The 26,422-nt window shown below is 48.9% G+C and overlaps 1 protein-coding gene across 9 annotated transcripts; it reads right to left on the bottom strand.

Moving 5' to 3' along the window:
* Positions 1 to 1,907: 1,907 nt before the first annotated feature.
* On the bottom strand, positions 1,908 to 25,234 carry LHX9 (LIM homeobox 9). 9 transcript variants are annotated; one of them, XM_002717679.6, is made up of 8 exons: positions 24,921 to 25,221; positions 23,997 to 24,126; positions 23,725 to 23,785; positions 18,699 to 18,817; positions 16,512 to 16,714; positions 15,100 to 15,455; positions 9,365 to 9,567; positions 1,908 to 5,359 (listed from the first exon to the last, which is right to left on the bottom strand). In XM_002717679.6, exons 3-8 carry the CDS (start codon positions 23,750 to 23,752, stop codon positions 5,303 to 5,305), a joined length of 966 nt encoding a protein of 321 aa, XP_002717725.1. In that variant the 5' UTR covers positions 23,753 to 23,785; positions 23,997 to 24,126; positions 24,921 to 25,221; the 3' UTR covers positions 1,908 to 5,302. The 9 variants fall into 9 exon arrangements, with proteins under 9 accessions (XP_002717725.1, XP_008266926.1, XP_089168167.1 ...); XM_002717678.6 differs by lacking the exon at positions 1,908 to 5,359 and adding an exon at positions 5,398 to 8,279 and having other exon boundaries at positions 24,921 to 25,234; XM_089312043.1 differs by lacking the exons at positions 1,908 to 5,359; positions 24,921 to 25,221 and adding exons at positions 5,398 to 8,279; positions 24,552 to 24,690.
* Positions 25,235 to 26,422: the final 1,188 nt, after the last annotated feature.

Here is a 26,422-nt window from a genome sequence, read left to right as displayed (position 1 = left end):
TTCCTAGATCTAAGACAAAAGAAAACCAAGGTCCATGGAGAGAACTTTCATTGGTGAAATGTCCCAATAAATGGCACTCCAGAGAAACAGAAAGTATCAGTGTTGACAGCAAATGATTCATAATCCACCACTTAACAGATACTCAAGCTACGGAAGTCACATACGTAGTAAAATGTTCCTTGCAAGCTAGGATCCTGCTCTGTTAGGTAGCATGAATATTTGCACAGCATAGGTGTGCTTGTCCATGGGTAGGTCAATAAATGTACACTCACTAACTAATGAATTCACTGAGATCCAGCCGCTCTAATAGATTCATTATGTTCAATATAAGACAAAATGTTCTCCAAAGAACGTTTTGTTCCTACTGTGCCTATTCTTTTTTTTTTTTTTTTGAATATTCATTTTATTTATCTGAAAGAGTTACAGAAAGAGGTATATATATATATATAGAGAGAGAGAGAGAGAGAGAGAAAGAGCAAGAAGGAGGGAGGGAGAGAGAGAGAGAGAGAGAGATCCTCCCGCTGCTAGTTCACTCCCCAGATGGCCACAATGGCCAGAACTGAGCCAATCTGAAGCCAGGACCCAGGAGCTTCCTCCAGGTCTTACACATGGGTGCAGGGGCCCAAGGACTTGGGCCATCCTCCGCTACTTTCCCAGGCTCATTACCAAGGAGCCGGATCCGAAGTGGAACAGCCAGGACTTGAACTTGAACTGGCACCAGTATGGGATGGCAGGGCTACAGGCTGGGGCTGTACAGGGCCACAGCACTGGCCCCATCTACTGCGCCTCTTCTAGCAGTAAAGTACATTAAATTACTCATTCCCACAAAAATTGTCTTTTCAGTTTTGATTGTTTATGTAAGCCTTAGTCAGTCTTTGTTGAACAGAAAAGTTCAAAACAGCAAAAGTCTAGTACAAAAAAAAAGAAAAGCATAGTTATAGGCAAGTTCAATGACAATAGGAAACTCAAACGGAAAAATGTTACACTTATATTCACAGGGAAGCTTTGGGGAGTATAGCTTCAGGTTAGCCTCATGAAAACAGGCCTATTACAGTAGCTCAATTGGAGACAACGATTTTCATTAATTTGCCTGTTTGCTTTTAATTAAAAACGAATTTAAGTCACTAGTCTTGTTATTAATACAGATCATTTCAGGAGTATCAGGAAACACACGCGACACACGCAGGCTCGGGATGCTGAATTTAACAAGACTGGACAGAGAACTGTATCCCAGTCCTTAGGAACAGAAATCTCCCTTTGTCATCAGAATATCCAGGAGAACACCCCAGATCCCACTCAGACAGAAAAGTAACTACGTCAATGCATTTGTCAAATAAGCTGTCTCAAGGTATAGTACAGAAAATACCACCACTTAATTACTGATATCCTAACATCTGGGGGATTTCTATGGTTCTTGAAAATTTCTATACGGCATCTAGGTCAATCAGATAAAATGCTATAAATATTATATTTAAATAGTTTTGCATCATATTTCTCTTATAAAAAACTATTTGCTTGCAGAATCCAAACAGCTTCAGCTGCGTGATGCCCTGAAATACCTTTGTGATTCTCAAAAATCACATTTCATAAAGGGCATTGATTCCGTAGAATTAAAGTTTACTGAATAATAAACACTATGGTAAGTGATGCAAACTGTCGAAATCCTTGAATGTCAAAGTTAAAACTGGTAGTCTTTTACGATGTTTGGAAAAGGAAAAGCAGCAGAATGAGGATGACCAAGTAAATGCAATCTCACCTTTGGATGCCTTCATCTCTGTGTATTTGTCATAAATAACAACTTAAATGTCCTCTGAGGTTAATATTTTCTGTTCAATGTAAAGGTATGAAAAAAATAATAATTCATGCATAATATGAGGCAACAGAGGCTGAAAGTTCTTATTTGTAGCAAATTTTATTTTCAAATAACCATAAAAGGTATCCAGTTACTCTTCAGATATAATTTATAAGATCATGCAAGATGTAAACAGGAAGTTCCAAAGGGGAGGAATATGTTCCTGACATTCTAATAGTTGAGGGGAAAGTACACAGAAATGCACACCAGCAGCTTTCTACATATGGCTAGGACCTGGATCTTCATTCTTGCCTGCTTTTAATCACTTCAGCACAAGATAAAATGCAATGCAAAAGAGGCAAAAATTAATCCAAGGGAAGAGAAATTTATCGACGTGATGCATTATAAGGAAGGACTAACAATATTAATATTCACAGGGAAATGTTGCAAGTGAGGAACGATATGCAATGATATCTGTTTTTGCAACACAGTTAAAAAGAAATTTAGTTGTGGCAATAATATTGCACTTATATTCAGAGACTTTTCCTTGGATATCATGCACAGTTCTGACTTTTTTTTGTATATTTTTTCTAGGGAACCAGGCAAGATAAAAAGGAAACCTCCCCACAGGGCATTCAAAATAATACATTAACTTAGAGTCATAATTTTTTTAAAGATAAAGTAAACCATAATATTATTCTGAAAGAAATATTGTGAGGGCAGAATAAAGATCATGAAAGCATTTAAAATCAATAAAGCAAATCACAAAGAAAATCACTTCTTACTTTTGACATGGGCTGTAAAGCAAAGGGCTGAGGCTTTACATGGGAGAATTTTTATTTATTTCAATATTCAGAGTTGGGTCCTAGTTACTACAAAATAGACAACAGATCAAAAAGGCCAATCCAGAGCTTGTCCATATATATGGCTTCAAAGAAATACAATGAAAATTCTTCACTTTCTGCTAAGTCCTAGTGTCTTTATTTCACCGTGATGTCTAAAGACCATAAAATGTAAAAGGTATTTCATCACCTTGAGAGTACACAGTCTCTCTATAAGTAAAGCTAGTCTTGTTTATGACATAGTTAAAAATTAAATAGCAAAGCTTCATACAAAATTATGTGTTTATATTTCTCTTTTGGAACAGCAATATTATCCCTAATAATCTCTTTAAGAGTCTAGAATGACATGACTCCAAATTTCCATTCCAAAAGTTCCCATTTCTAAGGCTTTCCACCACAACACCCCTTGCAGGTATACCACACCAGAAAATGCTATTTATATGTGTGGATAACAAAAAAAAATTGCTTTGACTTCAAATTATGAACAGTGGGTTCTGCTGGGATTTTGTTAAATAAAGCAATTTCTTTTCTAGGCAATGAAAAATCACCAAGCTTTTAAAGATGCTTGCTTTGGGTCCCTTTAATGATAGATTTCCATCCTTCTTTGAGGTATCAAAAACCTACCCACTATGTAAGTCCGCATGAAGATGGCTATTTAACCAAAGCTCACAGGCACTCTCAGGAAAGCTGTTCCTGTCCCAGATCCATTTGCCACGAGTTAGACGAGCCTAGGCAGAGGGAGGCAGCAGCTAAGAAAGTCTGGTGCCCTGCTTCCTGAATTCTTCTAGGCCATGCCAAACAACACGTGTGCAGTCGCCCAAGCATGCTGGCCTGCCCCGCTCCACCTCGTACTTTTTTCTCTTCCCACTCATTAGTGCTCCTTTCCTTTCTTTTTTTTTTAACCAAAAAAAAAAAAAAAAAAGTGCCTGTTTCAAATTTGTATCATTTTTTTCAGATGTCTAATTTCAGTTATGTTCTTTCCCTCTTTGGTCTCTTCCCGCATTTCACATACCAGACAAATATTTAAAGGTCTGTAAAACCAGGCGAGGTTCCAAAGTGTTTCTAAATGAAACTGCCATAGGTGACAGAACAAGGCAAGAGGGCAAGGCTGTAGGATACAGATTGGAATCAACTGGCTAGAAAAGTATTGGAAAATCTATTTAAACTGCGATGGTCATAGAGGAGGTTTCAATGAGGCATAAACATCAAGTTACTGACAAGACCAACGTGTTTTCCATTGGTCTACTTGTCACGTGCAATTGCTTTTTTTGTTAGTAAGTCGCTCTCTCTTTAAAATTTCTTTCTTAAGTATTTAGGAAGTGAAAGAATTTAAGAGAACATTCAAAATTCTGAGAATACGTGTAAGTGAAATATTTAATGTCTGTCACTCATAAAAGTTACATCATTTACATACGGTTCATTTGTATATAATAAAAATTTCATCGTTATGAAAAATTTTCTGGAAAGTATTTTATATGTTAATTTGTTTAACATATGCTTTGGATATAAAGCTAACTAGGAATAAAAAAAATTCTTTCTTCAAATAGTCCCTTTAATAATTAAAAAACCTCATTCCTAAATACTTCTTTTGCTTTCACTTGCTCTTTTGTTTGCAGTATGGACCCATGAACTATGCCAAGACTGGATCTCTTCATAGCTCAGTATATATTTGTATACTTCAATAAACTCACTCATTGCATAGCAAACATGTAAACTCAGAGGATCTATAAATGTTACTCTAATAATTTGAAAAGGTTGCTGGAATTTTACATAACAGCTTATTCTGAGGTTTATTTTCATCACAATTTCAGTTTACTTTGTTTCTTTATTTTTAATGTACATGTCAATGGAATGAAACAAAAGAAAATAAGTCATGAAAAGTTAAGAACCAAATAAATAATTTTATCCTAGACTGCCAGAATGTAACCTCATTATACTGTTTGGAGTTTGTCCTAAATACACAACAAGTTGTAAGTGTGCTGGGCTGCCTCTTAAGGCCAGTGTTCAAAATTAACTTATGTTTAACATAAAGTTAACTATGTTTGCACCAAATAAAATGTTTATTAATGAAAGCTATTTATCATACAAGAAACAGCAAAGATAAGTCATCATACAGAGATGTACACTAGAGGTGACAGATCTAAGGGTGCATGCACAGATTTCTGTTTTAAAAGGAAGTAATAAACAATAATACTAAAGTTACTGGGGTCTGATCCCTAGACTCGTAAATGAGTGGTAGCTCTTCTTTGAATTTACAATTGTAAAATGCCATGAACAGAGAGGACTGATACACATTAGCAAGCAAGTGAAATGAACGTCTTTTGGACTTTATTTTACAACTATTTGTGCTTGACAAATGTGTGGGATTTTTTTCAATAATAATTTTCTTCAAATATGGGGTGGGCATATTACTGCCAGGCTGCTCTGGTTTGCACCTGGTTTATCTGGTTTCATTTTAAGCCACATGATTTTAAGCCTTCATTTTGTGTTAGACACCGTAAAGAACAGAAGTTTTGTTAACATTCAGTAAATGACACTTAAGTCTCTGTCTCTCTCTCTCTCTTTTTGGCTCAATAAATTTTTAAATGTATGATTATCATAACCTAATAGTGTCTTTGTCTTCACTGCAGTGGATTTCCGATCAAACTTTTCCCCTTCTTTTAATACTTTAGGGAATTTTCAAACGTCGGGATGTTTGGCTGTAATGCCCCAAGATTTGTTCTCCCTGAAAAAAATCATAGTGACAATTTATTAACTACAGAGCAACTTGGCTTTCAGGGGTCTGCAATTCTATTTAGATTTACAAATATCCATTTGTGCTCAATAGACCTGGCATTAAATCTTAATCATATTTAAGCTTTCTTTTCATGCAACTACTTTCTCTGCTAATTTATTTTTTATTCTAAAGATGGGACTGAGTCAAATCAGTGGGGCATTACGTTTATTATCAGCAAATATATTTCAAGGTACTTCTAGGTTGAATTATACTGCATATGCAACGGTGTGTGCATTTAATATGAATCAGAAGTTCGGACATCTAAAAACTATTTGTATGTTTGAATATTTAAAATAATCTTGTTCCACCATTTTAATAGGTTTCACATACAGACATTGGAAACACACTAGTACAGGTAAAATTTAAATAAAACTGATGGGAAATAAAACTCCTTAGATTCAAAATGGTTTATTCACACAAATTTAATAGGATATATCACAACTGTTTGGTCCATAAATATTTAGGGGAAATAGTTTCTATACAATGCATTTATCAATAAACAAAGAAACATGGACAATTTTGCTAGACCACTTACTGTACTATAAACACGAAGCTCAATATATAAGATTATTGAATTTATCCACTATATTTGAAAGAGTGCACAACTGCTTTCTATGACATGTTTGCCCCCTCTAACAGGATACACCATAAAAAGAGTTTCAGAAATAAGAGGTAAAACAGTACAAAACTAGTGAGGTGTCAAAAGGGCTTAAAACAGTTAATTTAACAAACAACACATATATCCTGATTTTTCACAAACTTACTTCCAAGTTATATCATAAGGCACATAGGAGAACTGAGTTATAATCAGTCTACTTAATAAAGTAGATCTATAGTACCATATATTGTTCTGTCAAAGAACAAAATTTATAAGTATCAATATTTTACCTGTAAAAGTGTATTAATAAGATCTCAGCTTTACCAAGGTTGTTTGGTCTGGTTAGTGGTAAATGCCCAAAATGTAATAGAAATATGAAAAGTCAAGATTTAAGCTCCATAGAAGATGATAACCACACTTGCTAAATATATAATGGCAATCACACCCTTCTTCTGTTACAGTGTTAACATCTCTTCCATCATCTTTTTTTTAAAAAATAAGCTACTTTCTGTGCTAATTTTCTAAAGACCCTGAGCAAAAGTTACAATAATGCACTTTAATGTGGGCAGTGAACTGTCAATATGTAACCACACATTTATACAACCAGAAGGACACCTTGAAAATCTGTTAAATAGCCACTTAGACCACCGGAGAAGATTTAAGGGGTCCAAAAAGTGGATACTATGTGCAAAGTTATTCTTAACAATCCACTAAAGCAAGACGTATATCTTGACTTCTTTTTTATTTTTATTTTTTTTTTAGGAAATCCACATCTAATTGGTATTTAACTACAACAGAAGCATATAGATGAACATTCACCACTGCCCAGACCAATAAGATTTTAGCTTAAATTAAAAGAAAAGAAAAAATGCTACTGTAAACTAGGAAATAGATTCAGATCAGCATCCACTAGGCTTTTGAGTTTATCTGCTTCAGGATGAATAACTTCCAATACCTAACATAGGAAAAGTTTTTCTCAACACATAAGTCAACCTGTGCCCAAATAAAATAAAGTGAAACAAAGCCAAAAATTTCTCATTGTTGACGTTAGTCTACCAAGTTGGATTCTTTAAACATTATTTATATAAAATGCCAGAGACAATATTATGGTACAGCTGAAGCCAATTAATATAGCTTTTGATTAAATTATACCAATTTTGACTTCTTAAAAAATTATGTTTTGCTTATTTCCATTTCCCCCAGAAAAAGTAATTTAGAAGGAATGGTTTCAGAGTTTTTTGGAATTTTGTTTTGTTTTGTTTTGTTTGTTCTTTTTAGCTTTACGAAGTTAAAAGCGTAGAATTTCAAATTTAATGTGAAATTTCCATGGAAACACAGGGTGTTTAAGTAATTTTTACATGTTGAAAAGAGAAGGAAAAGTCACATTCCTGGAGTAGATTCCCACCTAATTACTACTTAAAATTGCTACAGGTGATAACTTGGTTTAATCATAGTCCTCATTTGAATTAACACTTCAGGTAAGAAATAGGAATATTGAATACAATTTTTCAGTTGTAAAATTTTTTTAAATGTGAAGTTTTCAAAATTCCACAATCACATATACAACTGCAAATTTCAGAAGTGAAATTTCATTCTTTGACTCAGTATAACCCTAATCATTGATGCGGGAGTATGATTATTTGCCCGTCATAATACCATTCTCATTTTTTTTCTTTGAGATTCTGGAAATAAGAAACATACAATTTTAAGAGGCACTTCTTAGAATGATTCGAAAACTCCCCTTACCTACTGAAAGACCTAATGAATCAAAGAAAAAAATATATTCCAAATACACTTTGTAGACAAAATATGTTCACTTAAAGGAGACAGTACTGTAAACTCATTTGCCAAGTGGCTGCAGATGCTACACACCAAGCTGTTATTTTTATTCCCCAAATATCTTGCGGGTTAGAAGAAGGAGGGAAAAAAAAAAAGTCTTGTAAATAATAAAATAATAATAATTAGAATAGTAATAAAAAGAAGAGGAAGAATGAAAAAATAAAAAAACCAATGTTAGAAAAGGTTCGTTAAGGTAGTTTGTGAGGGGCTTCCAGACTCGTGGCTGTCCATGTTAGAGGTCACGGAGGTCACTACAGTGATAGTGGGATTGGTCAGGTCTGTTAAAGTGGTCGCAGTGCCGGGTGGAGTGAGAGCGCCGCTGTCTGCTGAGGGCGGGGCCGGAAGCGACGGGCCATCAGCTTTATCAACACCCCCATTCTCCTGCCGCAAAAGGTTCCTTCTGAATTTGGCTCGTGCGTTTTGGAACCAAACCTGCAAACCAATCCCAATTGATTTCTTTACCGATGTTGATTTTTGTATTTCTTTTTTTTTCTCTCTCCCTTGTTTTAAAGTGTTTTTTTTTAAATATGTGTTTCCATTTAACTATAAATGCTTTCCTTTTCTTGCGAGCAAAAGGACTTTTTTTGCCCTTTCTGTTAAAACCCAGTAACCTCAGTAATACTACAGGTCGATTGTCAACTGCACTGTCCCCCCAGGACTGACAAGTGCCACTTGGTTCTGTTGATCCTGAAGTGGACGCACAGGGGAGAGGGAGGCACAGGGGGAGAAGAGGGGAGAAGGTGCCCTGATTCCTCACCTGTTCTCCTAGAGAATGGGGGAGGGGCAGGCCAGGAAAGCACCAGGAAGTAAGTCACTAATACCGAATGAGCACCCCTGTCCCAAACAGCAGGGCAGGCAGAAACACCTGCCTTTTGTCAAGGAGTGCTGAGGGAGGTCACGGCTGCCTCACAATTGCACCTGCCTTAGCTGCATTTTGCTAGTCTAAGGAGTTTAGAGGAACAACTGGACAGCAACAATCACTCCCAGGATCCAGTTTCTATCTAGGGTTTGTGAAGAAAGAGAAATACTTACTCTCCTTGGTGGCTGAGACACTAACCCTATTTTTGGCTTTTGGGGGTACTTAGGGAGAAAAAGATCTGCCTGAATTTGGAAGTCCACAGTATGTTGAGTGAGGCTGCAAAGAACTTGCGGAAGTAAGACAGTGCCAGCAGGTCCCTCAGCAGTGTGTGCACTAAGCCTAAAGTGAACAGGAATCGCCACAGCCCCAGCTGTGCAAAGAACACTGTTGTGCATTTGCACAACAGTGAGGCAAGCTGTGCTGACTGTGGGGGACCCACCTCCCCATGTGTACAGAGAAGGCGGCTGTGTTTCAAAAAACAAAACAAAACAAAACAGCAAAACGCATCGTGGGTCTCTCCTTAAGCACCCTCCAGGAAGTGCCTGTGCACCCTTTAGGGAGATAACGGCTAGAAGCTAGAAAGAAGCAGTACAGGAAATCTCATCTGACCAGGGAAGAGGGGGCCGTGTGTGTACAGCCAACGATGGAGGTGTCTTACCTGCAAGACTCTTTTGGTGAGGCCTGTTTTCTGGGCAAGCTGCTTGAGGTCCTTGGCGTCCGGGTTGTGGTTGATGGCAAAGTAGGATTTCATGGTGCGAAGCTGGTGGTGCTTAAAGGAGGTCCTCATGCGCTTGGTCTTCTGAGAGGGCGGGTAAGGCTGCTGGTCCCGGTCCAAGTGGTCTGCCTCATTCTCGTTACAACCTGTCGCGGTAACAGTCAACACACAACTGCTCAGTGGAAACGCACAGGCTGCCATGGCAACAAAGTGACGGTGACAGTGGCTGTCAACCCAATCATGAGAGGTATCTAGACAGACAGAAGGAAGTTCATGGCTAAAGCCAGCCAAAGGAGGCTGTGAAAGTGCACTTGACCAAGGTCTAAGTAATGGAAGCATGTTACATAAAGCCTCTCTTTCTTCTAGAAGACTTGGGAGGTGAATTAAACCCTAAGGGGTGGAAGTGGGCATGGGAGAGACCTCCAAGAGTGAACCGAAGAAGCCCCTCTCATAATGAGTTCATGTGCGTCAGCACCCCACGCCAGACTCACAGAGGTTTTTGAGACCCTATATCTTGCCTTATTTTGTGAGAGGAGACAAAACCCGCTAAAGGCACTGCTTCTTGTCATGAGCTATATGGCAAGTAAGGATTTCAGCTCTCTCAAGTCTAGAAGTTTCTGAGAGACCATCAACTAAGAAAAAAAAAATCTCTGTCCATTCCAGTTCCTAGCCTTTTCTCATATTCCTAGAGGCCTCTCCATCAGGAAAGGAGTTAGAACCTGTCTGGAATAGGACTGGAACACACATGTCTGATGTAATCATAAGAATACTATTTGTGCGGGCCTTTAACCAGCATTGGTTAACATAGAGATGTACCAGGAAGAGAACAGTTTTCCTTGGAGTTATTCTTCTACATGTTCTGAAGGAGCGTGATCTCAGACTTCTCTTCACTCTTCCCACAGCCCCAACAGTGCTGCTACCTGGGCTCAACCCAGGCCCTGTTGCTCTGGATGTGTGTGAGTGGGATGCGTGTGTGTGTGTGTGTGTGTGTGTGTACCGCTAGCTGGCCTGGCAGACAGAGACTGGCATCTTCTCTCCCCTGGCAAAGCCCTCCTTGGCACCAAGAGGAAAACAAGTCAGCCTTTGAAACCAGCTAGAAAGTCCTTCTCCCCAGGAAATAAAGCTGCACATTTAAAAGGTCATTTCCAATAACCTGCTGGCTCTGCATAGGAAATGTGATTACAAAGTGAAAACCTTTTGCTATTTACTGATTCAGCCAACCTCACCAATTAAAGTACGTGGCATTTTTTTCTTGAAATCCTTACTTCAGATATTTATCTGACATATATTCATATCTGATCACCGAGCATTATAGTGCATTATCTAAAATCAGCCTGATCAGGCCACACAGTGGGGAAAGAAAACTGAATCTTGAGAAAAATGAGACATTTCTTAATTTGCCTCTTCCATCCTGTTTAATTAAATGCTATCTGCTTGCTATGCAGTGGTTGGAATTATCATTTTAAAAATACCCAGAAAATGCACATATACATTCAGTAAGTCGTGTATGTACAGAACCACAAAAAGTTTTATAAGAGGTCACAAAATTCATTTAACATTAAATTCTCCCCAATGTAATGAAACTAAGCATGAACTAAGGTCTCCTTGGTTTGTATTTCTGTGAGATACACAAGTTGAAAGACACACCTGGCAAGGGAGCAGGTGGTCTTAGCCAAGGGAAAAGCATGTATCACACTCACCTTGAGATCCCCCGGGTCAAACACAGGACCAGGAGCTCCACAGACTCCAGTCAAGATTTTGAACCATTTGTTCATCGATAAAATTACAAATGATTATTGGTTCAAAATCAAGTCATCTCTAAAGAGAAGCCAAGTCAGGCATACACATTCAGATGTTGAACACAGGCTTTGTAAACCCACCAGAAATGGCAAGCTACACCCAGAGATACTTACATTTCATCCTATTTCAACCCAGTGGGCAGATGGCAAGTTCAAATACTCTACAGAATTGCACTTCCGTATCCTCAAATGTATAAAAACAGCACCTCACGACCCACCATAACACTGCACTTATCTCCTGCAAACTGAGCTCCATTTCACTTCTAAATTATAAACGCAACCACAACAAAATGGTCAGAGAAACACATGCTAGTCACAGGAAGCTTTTTCAACTGACATTTCATTCCCATTGTATGTGCATAACATGTAACTTTCCTGAACAATACATCAAATTGAGTATTATACTTGGGACAAAGGATTTCACTTAGTGTTTAAATAATGCCCTCAGAATCCCACCCCCCATGATAAGACTCAGAAATGAATATGACTCTCAAGCTAACCATAAAATCATGCATCTTTGAAATGAAGTTTATGAAAAATAATTGTAGTAAGACGATGTAATTGCCTCCCTGAACATGTACTCTATCCATTATTGTTGATTTTAAAACTCACCCAAGCAGTTGAGTGCATTACATCATATAGGGCTGTTTCCACACAGAATACACAATTGGGTGTGTAAGAACATAGAAGGGCTTTATTAAACAGATACCACTCTCCATGACTTTCCTTTGACTGTTATTTACATTATGCAACTTAATAGAGAAATGTATTTCTTCTACTGAGTAACTCACTGCAGTATCCTGAATGATTTATGTATAAATGCATTTTGTAAGCTTACAAATGATTGTGTTTCTCCATAATTTATTTCTGAAATTTTAGAGGCTCCTCCTATCCCCCAAAATATGAGACAAGATGATAACTCTCTTAAAACTGTTTGAAACACACACTTGTAAGGACACAGCTCACATCAATGAGACTATCTATATATTTTATTTATTTTATATAAATTGCATTTGTCCCAGTCCCCTCTCTTAAAGTGAGTTTCTGTTGTGAAGGTGTGTGAGCTTCTGAGAATTAACCGATCCCTGGGAGACCACTAGGGGTCAGTGCCAGGCTAATTTAACAACCAACGGGAACCTTAGACGTTTGCAAAGGAAAAGGGACCCCAAGGAAAGAAGATTCTGAGAAGTCCCAAAAATTTAGTTGCTCGATTAATGCTAAGTTACCCAGATAGGCAGTGCCTAACCCATATTAGCATTTTCTTCTCCCCCGGAAGGGTGTTATTTCAGTCCAGCATTCCAGAGAAACTTTCCATGCCTCTTTCTAAAACATCTGCCTGATTAATTTGCACAAAGAGGTATAAAGTAAATTAGGAACATTCTCATTAAAAAGCATTTGCCTTATGCCAAGCACTAACCAGCATTTGCCAAATTTCACGTCTTCTCTGAGTCTCTGAATCTACAAACATGCTTTGTGTGCGTGTTTCTGAAAACGTATCACCATGCAAATTACATTTTGTCTAGTATCAACATTACCCTTAGGAGATTCATTGACATTTAAGTGGAAATGGCAACATACAATCCAAAGAGGGCTAAAAGGATGACTTAAACTGTGGGTCCATTTTATTTTCTACATTTAACATGTTTTTAATCTACCAAAGGGTTTTTCTTTCCCTACTTTTGTAACAAATTGGCATTGAATTCTTAAGCCCTTTTCTTTAAAACTGTGGGTTGATTTCTACTTAGGCATCTTGAATCCAAGGCCTCTAGATTCTTTCCTCTGATCTTAAAAAACTATCTACAGTGTACTCAGACCTCCAGAAAGGAGGGCGTGGATGTAAATGAAGGGACCCAGTTGCCACCTGTCAGTGGCAGTGTGCCGTACACGCTCTTCACTGGGGAGTGGTCTCGGCAACTTTTCCCTCTGTCCTGGGGAGGGCCACACCAACTTTCTCAACAACTTGTAGCAAGACTAATTTGCAAACTAAAGACCTAAATGGCTCTTTGTAAGAAATAGATTTGTACTCCAGTTTTCTTCTGAGAAGTTAAATTCTACTGTTCCTAAACATCTTTCCAACATAAAATAAAACCCCAGGCAAAAGCAAATTTAGCTAATTAGATTAAGTAAATAAGGGAAATGCCAGGCTCACCACCATTTGGTTAGAAACCTCACCTTTCTAAGATGTCACTGGGGCTGAGAGACTCCCTTTTCCCAAAGGACTCCCTACTTAGGTCTGAGTGGGTTGGTCTCTCTCTCTCTCCCTCCCTCTCTCTAATTAGAGCATTAGGGCCTTGGTAAATGGCTCAAGATTCCAATGTCATCTTCTATTAATAAAGAACAATTAGTGCCCTGCCTGCCCCACCGGGGGACCACGCATCAAAGGAGATGAAATAAGCATGCTGGGCACAGTGGCCCCTAACCAGAGCCCCTGGCCCAACACAGCAGGGGCGAGCATGAGGACTGGCTGCTGCAGAGGGTCGGCGAAACCCAGGGCTGCACCACCACCCTCACACAGCCAGCCCTGGTGGGGTGTGGACAGAGCAGCCCAGCCCTTTCCCTTCCTCCAGCGACCCTGGCAGGAGTTCCCTAGGCACAAGTGTGGTTGTTGCTGGGTACTGTAGCCCCCATTCTCTCTGCAACCATGGGATGACTTGCCCAGCACTGATTTGTCCTCTGCAGTTAGAAAGAGAAACACAAGCCTAGGAGAGAACCCCTCATCCTGCCTTTTCTACCCCTGAAAACCCTCAAAGTACACCTCTTAGTTCCCATATTCCCACCAGTCTTGCAACCTTGGGCAAATCATCTCACTTATTAGACACTGTGTCTCTCCTGTTACCCATATAATGGGCTCTGGGGACTGGAAGGGAAAAAGAGGCAAGATGCATGCTCTGGGGATGACCATGGTTTGGTGGGGTATCTTGAGTGCTCCTGCTAACAACTCAAGGTCCCCCAAATCCTTTCCAATGGAATGGTTTCCCTAGCCTGAGTTTCCTGCTTGCTGAGATTCCCAGGCACCTCTGGTGCAGCTCAGGTCCGCAGGGACACCAAAAGTTAGCCAAGGCTTTCTGCGACCCTTATTCGCAGCAGCTGGGGCTCCCAAGAAGGGTACCCTTGACAAGACTCGTGACCATCCGCACGCAGGATGCAGTGGGAAACTGATAAATGCTGGGTATGTCCCCAAAAACAAGCACAAAGGCTGTGCACTCGGCTTGTTGCCTGCGTGTGTTTTCAATGACCAGAGAAGGCTGCTGGAAGACAAAGGAGCAGCCTGAGATTCCGCTAAGCTGGGGTCCTCAGCAGGCCTGACCTAGAGAACTGGTCAGGCCACCAAGTCCTGGACATCGGGATGGTCTAGCATGCAGGCAGTGAGCCGGGGGTGACCTGGGGAAGGCACAGGCCTGCTCAGCTGTGGAGAGGGACTCCCTCCGAGCAGCTGCTGATGGCCAAGATCAGGGCTGGGGTGGTTCAACACTCCTGCCAACTGTGTTCCTGATTAACTTCGGGCTGGGGACCACAGCCTCTGCCCCCTTAACACAGGCCTGGGTTGGGCTCTGAAGATTTTTTCCCCCCCTTTAGGATTTAGGAAAACCTCCTCCAGGATCTATAATTTGGCTTCCACAAAGGAACTGCCCTGGGGCTGTTTTGCTCCAACTGGGAGCCAGAAACTAATGGGCTCATTAACTAATGGGCAACCAGGATTTGGCTCTGCCTGTTTGGGAGAAATCACCACATCCCCAGCGCGCTGCCTCTCCCTTCTCCTCCCCTTCCTCTCAGAGCGAGAAGGAGTTGGGGCGCGCACGGGGGCACGGTGGGCAACTAGACCTTGGCCGGCGAGGGAGCTCTGTGGAGTTCCCCGAGCGAGCGCGGGTAGGGGCCCACCTGAGTTGTAATTGACGATGTCCACTCCCAGTGCGGGGCTCTTCCGCTTCCGGGGCCGCCCCTTCTGCACCGTGCCCGTGCCGTTGAAGTAGGGAAGGGCCAAGCCGCCGCTCTTGGCCGCCAGCTCCGTGTAGCTCAGCTGCGGCGGGTACTCCCCTTGCAAGAGGGTCTCGAAGTGGGCGCGGCAGTACACCAGGCTGTCCTTCATGCCGAAATGGTCGCCCGTAGTCAGAGTCTTGTTGCAGGTGGAGCAGGTGAAGCAGCTCAGGTGGTAGACGGAGTCTCGGGCGCGCATGACCATCTCGGAGGCCGAGATGCCAAGGTGGCAGCGGGCACATCTCTGCACAGAGAACCTTCTGGAAGGAAACAAACGAGTCAGGGCTCTGGGTGATTCGAGGCAGGCCATCTCTCCCGCCTGCCTACGAAGCCGGGAGTTGATCTGGGAGGTGGGTAGGGGTCCCGCTTAGACATTATTTCTCTGGGTTCACTGACCTGGTGAACAAGACAAGGAATCCTTATAAAGTCGGAGGAGCTGGGTAAAAGCCCCAGTTTGCTTTCATGTCAAGTGAAGATTGTGTGTGTGTGTGTGTTTAAAGCAAACCACAAAGCCTGCGCTATCCTCCTCGAAACGCTAGCGAAAGAATATTAAACTGTGATGCCAGGCAAGCACGCTTCATCAGTTGCAAAATATTCCCTGGATGCAGGAAGGTGCCGCGGGCGCAGTTGAACTCAGACAGACAGACAGACAGGGCCCCAAGCTTTTGCCGAAGAACCGTCGCTCTGGATTTCAGCCACCTCTGGTGCTTTGGCCGGGAGCGGAGCTGGGTCACCCGCACACGATCCTGTCCTTTGCCACCCCAGACACATAATCAGGGAGAATCAATCAGCGCGCCCGCGGCTGCGGTTGCCCTGTGCTGCGGTTCTACCTGACCGCATCAGGCCGGCCACCACCACCCGTGAATCCTAACGCGGTTGCTGCTGCCCGCACCTCGGGTTCAGCTCCAAGGCGCGGGGGCTTGCCCAATTCGTAGTAAGCGGAAAAAAAAAAAACGAGAGAGAGAGAGAGAGAGAGAGAGAGAGAGAGACTGACTCTTGTCTCCGTGAACCGATAGGTCCACTTCCTCTTCCCCGACCACCCCAGGTTCTGCCAACCGACGGCGAGGTGCCCGCAGCGCCAGGCACCCACCAGGAGCGCGGCAGGCCTGGGGGCCGCTGCCGCTCCTCCCAGCGCCCTTCCCGGGCTGCAACTTGAAGAGACAAGCAGTGGACTTCCCCGGCGTCGGGGAGGATACTCGCAACCCGAAGGGGCGAAAGCAGAGGACCGCGAGGGGCCTCTGAGCTCACGCACGTGGCGCGCAGGGTGTCCCGAGAAGGCGTGAGGAGGGCGTGCAGGGGTCGGGAGGGGGAGGTACCTGTAATAATCCTCCTTGCAGTAAATGCTGCCGTCCTTGGCGAAGCAGGTGAGCTCGGACTCCAGGGCCAGCTTACATTCACAGCACTTGAGGCACCTGAGGTGCCACTGCTTGTCCACCGCCAGCAGGTAATACCTGTCGGAGATCTTGCCCCCGCAGCCGGCGCACAGAGCGGGCTTCTCGGGGCTGAGCGGGGGCATGCCCTGGAAGGCAAGCACACGGTCCGGCTGAGCAATAGCGCGGCGCGGCCGCACCACGCGGGATTCTCACCCCCGGGGCCGCCCAGCCCGGGGCGCACGCGGAGCGGCGGGGATGGGGAGGAAGGCAAACAGAGCAGAGGCAGACGCCAGGAGAAAGCTGGCCAGTTTCTCCCTTTGAGGCCCACTCCCTTCATTTGACGTCTGCCCAGACTAGGAACCCAAAATCACCCTGCCCATCCTGAGCTTGGCTTAGGAAAGAACAGCCGCGAATTGTCCACTGTTTGGTGAGTGTTCCCGGATCAGAATAATTAGCAGCTTAAAAAAAATTGTGGCTTTCCACTCATAGAAAATAAAATAACGGAAAATATGATTGGAGAAGAGGACAATAAATCTGGATTTGTCCAGACTGTTTTTTATGCAGAAACAAACCAACAATATTATAATTGTTATTTCTCTAAACTCATAAGCAACACTGAAGTCAAACACAAAGGAAGAGCTTATTTGCCTATGTTCTCCATTGTTCGGGTGGAGATAGAGCAATATGTGGCTATATCGTGCTGTTCCCTAATTCTCGGAGCTCTTGGTTCTGTTTCCCGCGAGGGGGTGAAGTAGCTGCTCCCAGCGAAGTGCCGCTGTCCGGTCCCCTCTGGCACCATCACATCAGGAGATCTTTGGCCAGAACAAGCATCTCTTTAATGCCCAAGTGCCACTTCCCGCCTGGGTGCCCACTGACAAACCTTGGATGGTCAGCGTCACCTTGACCGAACCCAGACCCTCCGTGAAACTCGGGTTTGGGTTTCTGCTTTTTGTTTGTTTGTTTCTAAGCAGGATAACCACAAAAGAGAAAAAGAACGTATTCGCCGGGCCTTCCCCCGGGAACCAGCTGCAAGCTTGTTGGACTATCAGAGGAAACTCTCTCGCAGGCCTGGAAAACTCCGGCTTTGCCTTTTGCTCCGACCGGGACCTGCCCTGAATTACTGTTGCCAACGTGGACACACATCCACCGCCCTCGCTTACCCGGCGGGACCCAGAACCTGGAACAGCCTCCAGGCTGGGTTTGAGCTGCAATTCCCGGCGCGAGACCAAAGATCTGCTCAGCTCTGTTTGGCCGACTTCATTTCCGGAGACCTGAGCGGTCTTCGCCCTCCCGGCTGGCTCGTAAGTAGTTAAGGGACTCACTTAGATTTACCAAAGGGCGCTCTTAAGAGGATGCGACTTTTAGTATTACGAATAGGAGGCGCAGCGTTCGTTGGTTACCTCGTTTCAGGACTACAAAGGTTTTTGGCTTTGGACCGGGCGCCGCGTTCCTCCTCATTTTTTTGTTTGATTTCCCGCTACACAGAACACCCGCCTCGTCCCGGGGGGCTGAACGAAGTCCAAGGGGACTGAGCTAGGACGCCCAGGAGCCTGAAAAATCTCGGATCTCGGGGTGCAGAGCCCTGCGCGCGCAGAGAGCTGGAGGTGGCCCAGCCGCATCCGGGGCCGCTCCAAGGTGCTGTCGTCGGGCCGCGAGGCTAAGGCCACCTGGGCTCCGGCTCTGCTGCGCCCGCCTGCCTGCCTGCCTCCACGGCGCGCCGTCCTCCTACGCCCGCGCCCGGCGTGCGCCTGGGGCTGCGGTCCTCGCCGAGGAAGCGTGCCGCGGCCCACGCTGCCGGGACACGGGCACCTGGGGTCTGCCAGAGAGGACGCCTCCCTCCTCCCACCCCCGGCTGGTCCTCCTCGCTTGGGAAACGGGGCGACAGAGGGCAGAGAACTTGGGGGCGAGGGGGAGGGGGCCTCGGAAGCGGAGACTTTCCAAGATGGAAAGGCGACCATTTCTTAGCTCCGCGGACCCAGACGGGCTGCGGAAACTCTCCCGCCAGCCCTAATGGACGGACGACCCTGCAAGCCGCCATCCCCCTCTGCGGCAGGCCACGGCGCCGACGCTCGGCTGAGCGCGCGGTGCGCAGGGGCGCCCGGCAGCCGGGGCGGCGGGGCCCGTGCTTACCGCGTCGCGGCCGTTGAGCTGGGCGCCTTTGGCCAGGCGTGCCTCGGTCTTGGATCTGCGTTCCATCTCCTCCATGATGCCTTGGATGTGGCCTCCAGAGATCCCGTGGAAGAGCATGGCTGGGGGGCGGAAAGGACACGAGTTGTCTTCTGCTCGGCAGCCCACTATTTCCATATACACTCGCCCGCGGCTCTCAGCTCATCCGAGGGAAGCAGCAGCCGGGACCGCCGAGGGCTGCGCGCGCGCGCGCGCGCGGGAGGAGCGCAGAGGCGCTCGGGGACCGAGGAGAGCACGAGGGAGCGAGGGCAGAAGAAAGAGGCAGACGGAGTGGAAATCGGTCTGCTTGGTGGGGGAAAGACCCCAGCTCCCAGAAGGAGATGTGCAAAAAACAAACAAACACGGGCGGCGGGGAAAGCAGGCGAAGAGAGCGAATCTCACTGCTCGCGGAGATCGAGTTACTAATGGGAAACAACTGCAGCGTGGGGGGGGGGGGACAAAATCTGGTGCGGAGAGAAAATAGTTTTGAATACAAAGAGGGAGGAAGAAGTGCTGTTTTCAGCGGTCCCTGGCTGCGTGGAAAGTTCCCAGTGCCGGTAGGTTGGGTTGGGGACTGCTCCTGCCCGAGCTGTGTCCAATTTGTTAAGAGACTAAAGCCAGCCCATTTTTGATAATTTAGTAGGAGGAGTTCTCTCCCTGGAGCTGCCACGGATTTTTATCCAGACAACAAAGACCTGTCATACTCCTCTCAACCCCCTGGTGATGGGCAAGCGGGGACAAACATTACAAAGGGGTGGGGGAGAGACGGGGGGGGGGCGCATTTACTTCCTCGCAAGGCGCGCGCGCGCGCACACACACACACACACACACACACCACCACACGTCCTTGCAAGAGTTCCCAGAGTAGCCGTGTTTGAAAGAGGGGAAAGGAGCCCTTACTGTCCCCGCCCTGCCCACGAGGCCTGTTTGATCCGAGTTCAAGCTCAGACCCCAGCTCAGGCACGCGGAATTAGCGGCCCCGAACTTTGGGATTTCCCCTTTATAGACCCCCATTGCCCCAGCCCTACGGACCACCACCCCAGATACACAAACCCAGGGCTGGCATTCAAGCTCCGCCGTGCAGTGGGAGATAATGCCGGCTCCCGTCTTCCCCACCTCTTCCCCGGTCGCTTGTCAAAAGCAGCTGTCTGACAGTTCATTTCCTCGCCTCCCCCCTCCGGAGGACCCCAGACCCTACCAGGCGCTGCAGAGTCCTCCGAAGCCGCGTGTCGGGAGGTTGGTTTAGGGAAAGGGGAAAAAAAAAAGACTTTCTTTGAAAAGTTAGAGGGTAGGCAACAGGACGTGGACTTGCACACGTGGGTATGCAACTGGACCTTGACCTTGGGGTGGTTTTTCCCCTCTGACCCAGGTTTTGGCGCAAAGTGCTGGGGACCCTAGTGTCCCATTGGGAACTCGCCCGCGTGGGCTCCCGGGAGCTGTTCCCGCACCGCGGGGCGCACCGCACACTGCGCGGCGCGTGAAACGGGCTCCTGGCCGAGGAGGCGAGGAAGGTGAGAACTGACGAGCCCCACGGCAGACCCTCTCCTCACAAGAGCCGGGATTGTTCTGTCGCCCTCTATTCCCGCGAGCGGCAGCCCCTCCCCGGCCCCATTAAAGTGTCTACAATACCCCGATATTGTGGATTCATTCAAACGGCCCGACGCCCCCCGGGGTCCCGGAGCGCGGCGCAGCAGAGGGAGCCAACCCCGCCAGAACCCGAGACGGGAGTTCGCCTGGCCGCTCCCCGCTCTGGCGGGCCCCTGCTCCCCGCGCCTCCCCGCACGCTTTCCCGGGAATAGCGGGGCTCAGGTCCTGGCTGGTCCTGGATGCTCTCCGGAGAGGCGGCACGGCCGCAGACCCGCTCCCCTCCACCCGGGGGAGCCCGACGAGGAGCAGCGGCCAAAATCTCCGGAGATGCCCGAGGAGGAGAAGGAGGGAGCGGAAAGGAAGGAAAGAAAAGAGGGAAGCGAGGGGAGCGAGGTGGGGAGGAGACGCCGGAGCGCCGCAAGCGGGGAGGCCGTCCGGGCGCAGCAGCCCGACTTCCCGCCCCAAAGCCTCGCCTGCTGCTCCGCTCCAGCCGCCTCTTCCAGGAAACCCAAGCCTCCGCTGTTTCCCCTCCTTTTTTCTCAGGGTCAAAAATAATGTTATTTGCAGACTGGACGCTGTTAAGGTCCTCCGGGTGCCAGAATACAGCTCATAAAACACAATTTCACACAAAAATGAAGCCAATGGAGTGAACTAAGCTGGAGACAGCCCCCTCCTCACTTGGGCGGCCCCACCTGACAGCGGGGCGGCTATTTACCGTGAGTAATGTAATTAGCCCCTTTGGATGGAAGTCAGTGCGCTTTTCAGACCCACGTGCGCACTGGAAGGGCTGGGCCAGGCGGGGAGCTGGGCTCAGGGGCCCTTTCGCAGACAGCAGGTTCCCGCACAAAGAGGGCGGGTTGCCTTCCTACCAAACAGCCACCGAACCACCCAGTCCGGGAGCAGGAGACCCAGCAGCAGGGCCGTAGGAGAGGAACGTCCTTGGATAAACCCAGGACATCCTCCCAGGTTGTCACGTTTTGGAGCCAAACCCTCCCCTCCTCCTTAAATGGGATCAAGTTTGGTGGATGTTGGATGTTGGTGCTGCTCTGCAAGAACCATTTTACAAAATAAATAAGTAAAAACAACCCAAGCACACCCTGCCCTTCTTGCCAGAGATGAAATGTCGAAGATGAAGGGAAAGTTGTTAAACTCCAGGAAAAAGCCAGAACTTTGGGAGCAGTCTCCAGGGAAGCCAAGCAAAGGAGTCCTCCCTTCACTCATCCATGCAATCATTCATTCATCCATTCTACACAGATTTTGTTCATCATCTGTCAGGTACATGCAGGGCAGGGCACTCAGCTCCCCAAGCTGAATCTTAGCCATGACCACTCTTTCTTATAAAACTTGGGTTGTAAGTTCCCGCACCCAGGGAGATTTGCAACTTCCCATAAAGAAGCAAACTGCCAGGATTCCTCCTTCCCAGCAAATGCAGGAAGTCTGCAGAAGGCTGGGGCTGGTGGGTGGAGGGGAGGGCTGCTGGAGTTTGGGGGGTCCTTGTTACAGCTCCCCACCTGCTCAGCCTTTGGAGGGAGCCCATGAGGAGTGCAGGGATGCCCCCAGAATTACTGTCCTAAGCTTTTTGAGAGATTGCCTAGGACTTGCTCCCTGCTCCTATTCCTGGCTCTCAAAGGATGACAAGCATTTTAAATAAAAAGAGCACCTTTGTAGCTGCCTTTTTTCACCTCTCCCCAGGAGGGGCTGAGGCCAGGGTTTGCCGACAGGAAGTGCTCCCCCTTCCCCCAGCTCCAGGCTGAATGGCCAGCAAGTGTTCTCATAAAAGTTGGACTCCTTGCTTTACATACACACAGAGACACCCACCCACCCATGGGACAGGTGCACTGGGCTCCTGGGAGTGCCTCCCAGGATAGGATCTCAGCTTCCTCTATGACTTCAGAGCTCGCTTCTGAGCGGTGGGGCAGATGCTCAGCCCCACACTGCCCTCCCTCACAATCGGGTACAGAAAGCCCATCAGCTCTCTGTACTTTCAGTCCTGCCAGCACTTCTAGGGCTACTGTTGTCACCTTCAGGAAACACCCAACGTCTGGGCTCCGCGGGGCAGAGGAGCTTCCACGGCATTCAGGATCCTGGCATCTCCATGAGGATGAACGAGGCTGCGGCATTCTTGTTCCCAGCTCCCACCTGGACAAAGGGCTCCGGGCCCAGTGAATTGTCCAGAGGGCAGAAGAGGGGAAATGAGTCGAACTGGAGCCTTCTCCCAGGGAGGGGGAACTAAGCCAGCAAACTTGCACACCTTGGACAGCAGAGTGACTCAAGGTCTCCTCAGACGTGAATTTTGGAGGCCAGGATACTGTGGAAGGAAGGTTCCCCTTTCCTCTAGACACTATGAACTGGCTCCAGAGCCCCATCTGGACTGAAAGATGCAACTCTTGGAACACTTTGGGGAGCACCCCAAGGCCCTAGGGGAAGTCAGCGTCGTCTTGGGGTTGGGAACTGCGCTCACTGCTGCGCAACCCTGCCCTGGATATCCCTGTTGCACTGCGCGGGAGGCGACCGTCTAGGCCAGGAGAGGTCTTCTGACTGTGGAGCAAACGATTCTCCAACACTGAGGTTGGCGGGTCCGGACTGGCGCGGCCGGCCGCCCGGACGCAACACTGATCAAGTTCTACTGTGAGAGCCTCTCTCCAGACAGCGGAGCTGCGGGCCGGGGTAGCTCGACTGCCTGGAGGGGACGACCGGCTCCGGCCCGGCGCTCCTGCGCGCTCCAGGCGCGCGCACTCAAGCCCTGCTAGCCCGCAAAGCCTCCCGCGGGTTGCTCACGCCCAGCAAACTCCGTCCTCCTGGGCCCCTAGGTTCTTCTCCCAATGCAGTGCAGCCGAGTCTAGAACACAGCGTTTCTGAAATCTGAAGCCCCTTGACCTGAGATTCGCTGCGCCACGCCCTTTGCCCCCCAGGAAGCAAGGGAGAAGTCCCGCGGGGCGTCCGTTGATTTGACGCGCAACAACAAAAATGTAGGTGAAACCAGTTTGCAGCTGAGCCTTGCCTGCCTGGGGGAGAAATAGGGTCTTCTCAGGCCCCCTCCCACCCATCACTTCCGGCCAGGGGCTCCCGCGGCGCCCGGCCAAGGGTCAGGAGTGCGCTCCGCACGCCGACTGCTGGAGGCGCGGTGGCACCTTGACCTCCGTCCCGCGCCGCCGGAGACCCCCGCATCCCGAGGGAAAGGCGAAAAGAGAACAAACGCGCGTTATAGGAATTCTGCTTGTCAAGAACCCTGAATAAGACTGTATTTTGTGACCTACGACGCGCGGTTTAATTTTTAAGACCAACACACCCCACTCTTGGTAGCGGCTGGCGGAGGCGCGCACACGCGAGTGCAGACACACGCGCGCGCGCCGGCCCAGGACAGGGGCAGAGCCAAGGAGAAGGAAGCTGGCGTCTCACTCACCTGCTTCGAGAGCGGTGCCGTTCAGCATCCTTGGAGCCGCGGAGCCGGTCGCGCCGTGATGCTGGCAGAGAAAAGCCGCGTGTCAGCCGGGCGCAGGCCCCGAGCTCCCCAGGCGCCTCCTCCCATCCGCCGGGTCCCGCGCACACCTCAGGCAGGCCCCCGACTGTCAGCCCCGCCGAGCCTTCCTCGGGACGCCCCTGGGGGTCCTAGCCGCCCCGACGCACTCGGGGCAGCGGGCTGCTCTGACCAGGCGACCCCCATCGGGAAATTACCTTGAGGTCCAGACGTCAGGTGTTACCTCCCAAGAATTCGGTCCTGCGCGAGGGAGGGAGACAGGGAGGGCGGCAGGCGATGGTCGGCGGTGAGGGCCAGGCGGTCCCCGCGTTCTTGCCGAGGGTTTTTCTGTTAACCCAAATAAAATAAAACAAACCGTTGGATGAAAATTCATCCTCTCCCCTCCCTCCCCGCCTTCTAGGTCGGAAAGGACCTGTACCCCTCACCTCTGACCCTCACTTTCCTCCACCTGTCTTTTATTCTCCGTTTATGCTTCCAGATGGGGAGGGGGAGAAGAGGGGAGTGGGCAGAGGGCACAGGCACCGGCCGGTGCCCGCAGACAGACTCTGAGGCTGTGTTCGGCCCTTCCAGCCTCTCAGTAACCGGAGCAGGTGTTAATGGAGGACTCCGCGGTAACTGAACCTCATAAAGCTGGGAGCATCTTGAGGCTTGGGCGCAGCGGGGGAGGGGGAGGGGGTTGCGGGAGCGAGAGCCCCGCGGCGCGCCCTGGGCTCCGGGCCCCGCAGCTAGCCTTTGCCTTCCTGGAGCTGTACCTAAAAGATGCTGCCGCCAGCTGGTGCCTGCATAGACGGTGAATGGGCGGCAGCTCCTGCGGGAAACTGGGCTAAGGCAGTTACTGCGCACCCACCGCATCCCCGCCTTCCCCTCCCGATCGTTCCTGGGCTCTCTGCGCTCCGGGGCTGCGCGCCGGGAGCGCAGCACTTCGGGAAGCGTTCTGCGCTGGGGCGCGGCCTTTGCCACGGGGTCGGAGCCGGGGCCCGGGGCATCTCTCCTACTCTGGCCTGTGCTAGGGGCTGGGGGTGGCAAGTAACCTTCGAGGAGGAATCCCGCACGCAAACCCGGGCGGACAAGCGCTCCCCGGGTGAAAGCCAGACCCGGGACGGGGCGAGGGCCGTTGTTACCTGGTCTCAGGTTCCCCAGGGGCCGCGTCGCCCCAAGGCTCGGTCAGGCCGCTGGAAAGTGGAGGGAGAACCGGGCAGCCGGGCCTCCGGCTACTGATTTACCCACTCTCCACCCGGTGTGCCCCTCGCAGTCGGAGAGGGGGAGGCGGGGGACTCCTGCCAGGTTCCGGCGCCGGCGAGGAGGGGGTGTGTGCGGTGAGATTGGCCGCTCCGGGATGCCGGTCCGGGCCACGGTGCCGCCCTCCCCTCTTATCCGCCCCTCCTCCCCATGCCACCATCGCGGCTCCACGGCGGTGCGTGGGCCGGGGGAGCGGCGGGCTGGGGGCGCCTGCGCACCTCCCCGCCCCGCGACAAGCGCGTGGGATTGGCGGCGGCACGTGGGGCCGGGCGCTGCCGGCCGCCCCCCTGGCTTCTCCACACACTTGGCGGGGGGTCGACCAGGGACAGACCGGGAGCAGCGACCCCGAAATCCCTGGCTTTCCCTTTCCACCCCGAATCCCGGTACGTCTCTCGGGGCACCCTGGACAGAGTCCTTTTACCCGCCCGCGCACTTGGCCGTCCCGGCCGGTCCCCGCAGCTCATCAGTCCCACCGCAGGGACCTCCCCCACGCGCGGCTCCCCACACCCAGCCTCCTCCGCTCTCTTCCCGACCCCTCACCCCACCCCATCTGGGTCAGTTTCAGCAGCCAGGAGCCGACAGGCCGCCTGGATTCAGCTTCTCAGCTCTTTGGCCAGGGACGGACAGCTACGCCCATCCGACAACGCTTGGGGTGGGTGCCCGCGACTCATCCCTGAGCACAACGGCGGGCTTTAGCCTTTCTGGGGGCCACGGGCTGGGCTAGGTATTTGATAACAAGGCGCTCTCGCATCTCAGACGTAGTGGTCGCGGATCTCCCGTGGATCCCAGTTCACGCTCCCTTTTACCCACCCGCGTGGTCCCGGAAAGAGGGCCGTGAGCCCGACGTTTTGGGAGCCGCGGGACACCGTGGCACACACTGGGGCATCCAGAAGCCCCGGGCAGGTTGGCCCACGAGGGACCAGCCAATCCCTGCCCGCCTAAAGCCGGCTGCGGGTTCCTCCACAGCTGTTTCTCCGAAACCAGGCTCTCCACAGGGGCGCCCGAGACGGCGCAGACCACTTCCTCCCGCCCCCCTCCCCGCACTCACACACACACTTAAATAGCTTTCTTTTTCTTTCTTGTTTTCCTGGGAGGAGAGGATAGCGTGGGTATCCCCGAGTACCTTTTAACTGCTGCATTGTTGCGAGGCAGTGGCAGAATCGGGTTTTAAATCTGCCACCAGACAGGAGGCCAGTCCGCAGACTCAAGCCATCGCTGCCTATGGCAGGTGTGGGCAAGGAGTGCTGGGCGAACTTCCCTCCGGGCCGGCCGGGGTGGGGGGATGCGTGGCGTCAAAGCCCACTGCCACTCCACCCGCGTCTGGACAAAAATCTAAGCCCTCCGGGTGTCTGACGGTGGAACCGTGTGTACGGAACAGACTTTG

The sequence above is a fragment of the Oryctolagus cuniculus genome, chromosome 13, assembly GCF_051225735.1.
Source record: "Oryctolagus cuniculus isolate XC-2025 breed Fujian yellow rabbit chromosome 13, ASM5122573v1, whole genome shotgun sequence".
Taxonomy (NCBI): Eukaryota; Metazoa; Chordata; class Mammalia; order Lagomorpha; family Leporidae; genus Oryctolagus; species Oryctolagus cuniculus.
The sequence above is the reverse complement of the archived record's forward strand: the minus strand, read 5'-3'. Positions and strand labels throughout refer to the sequence as shown.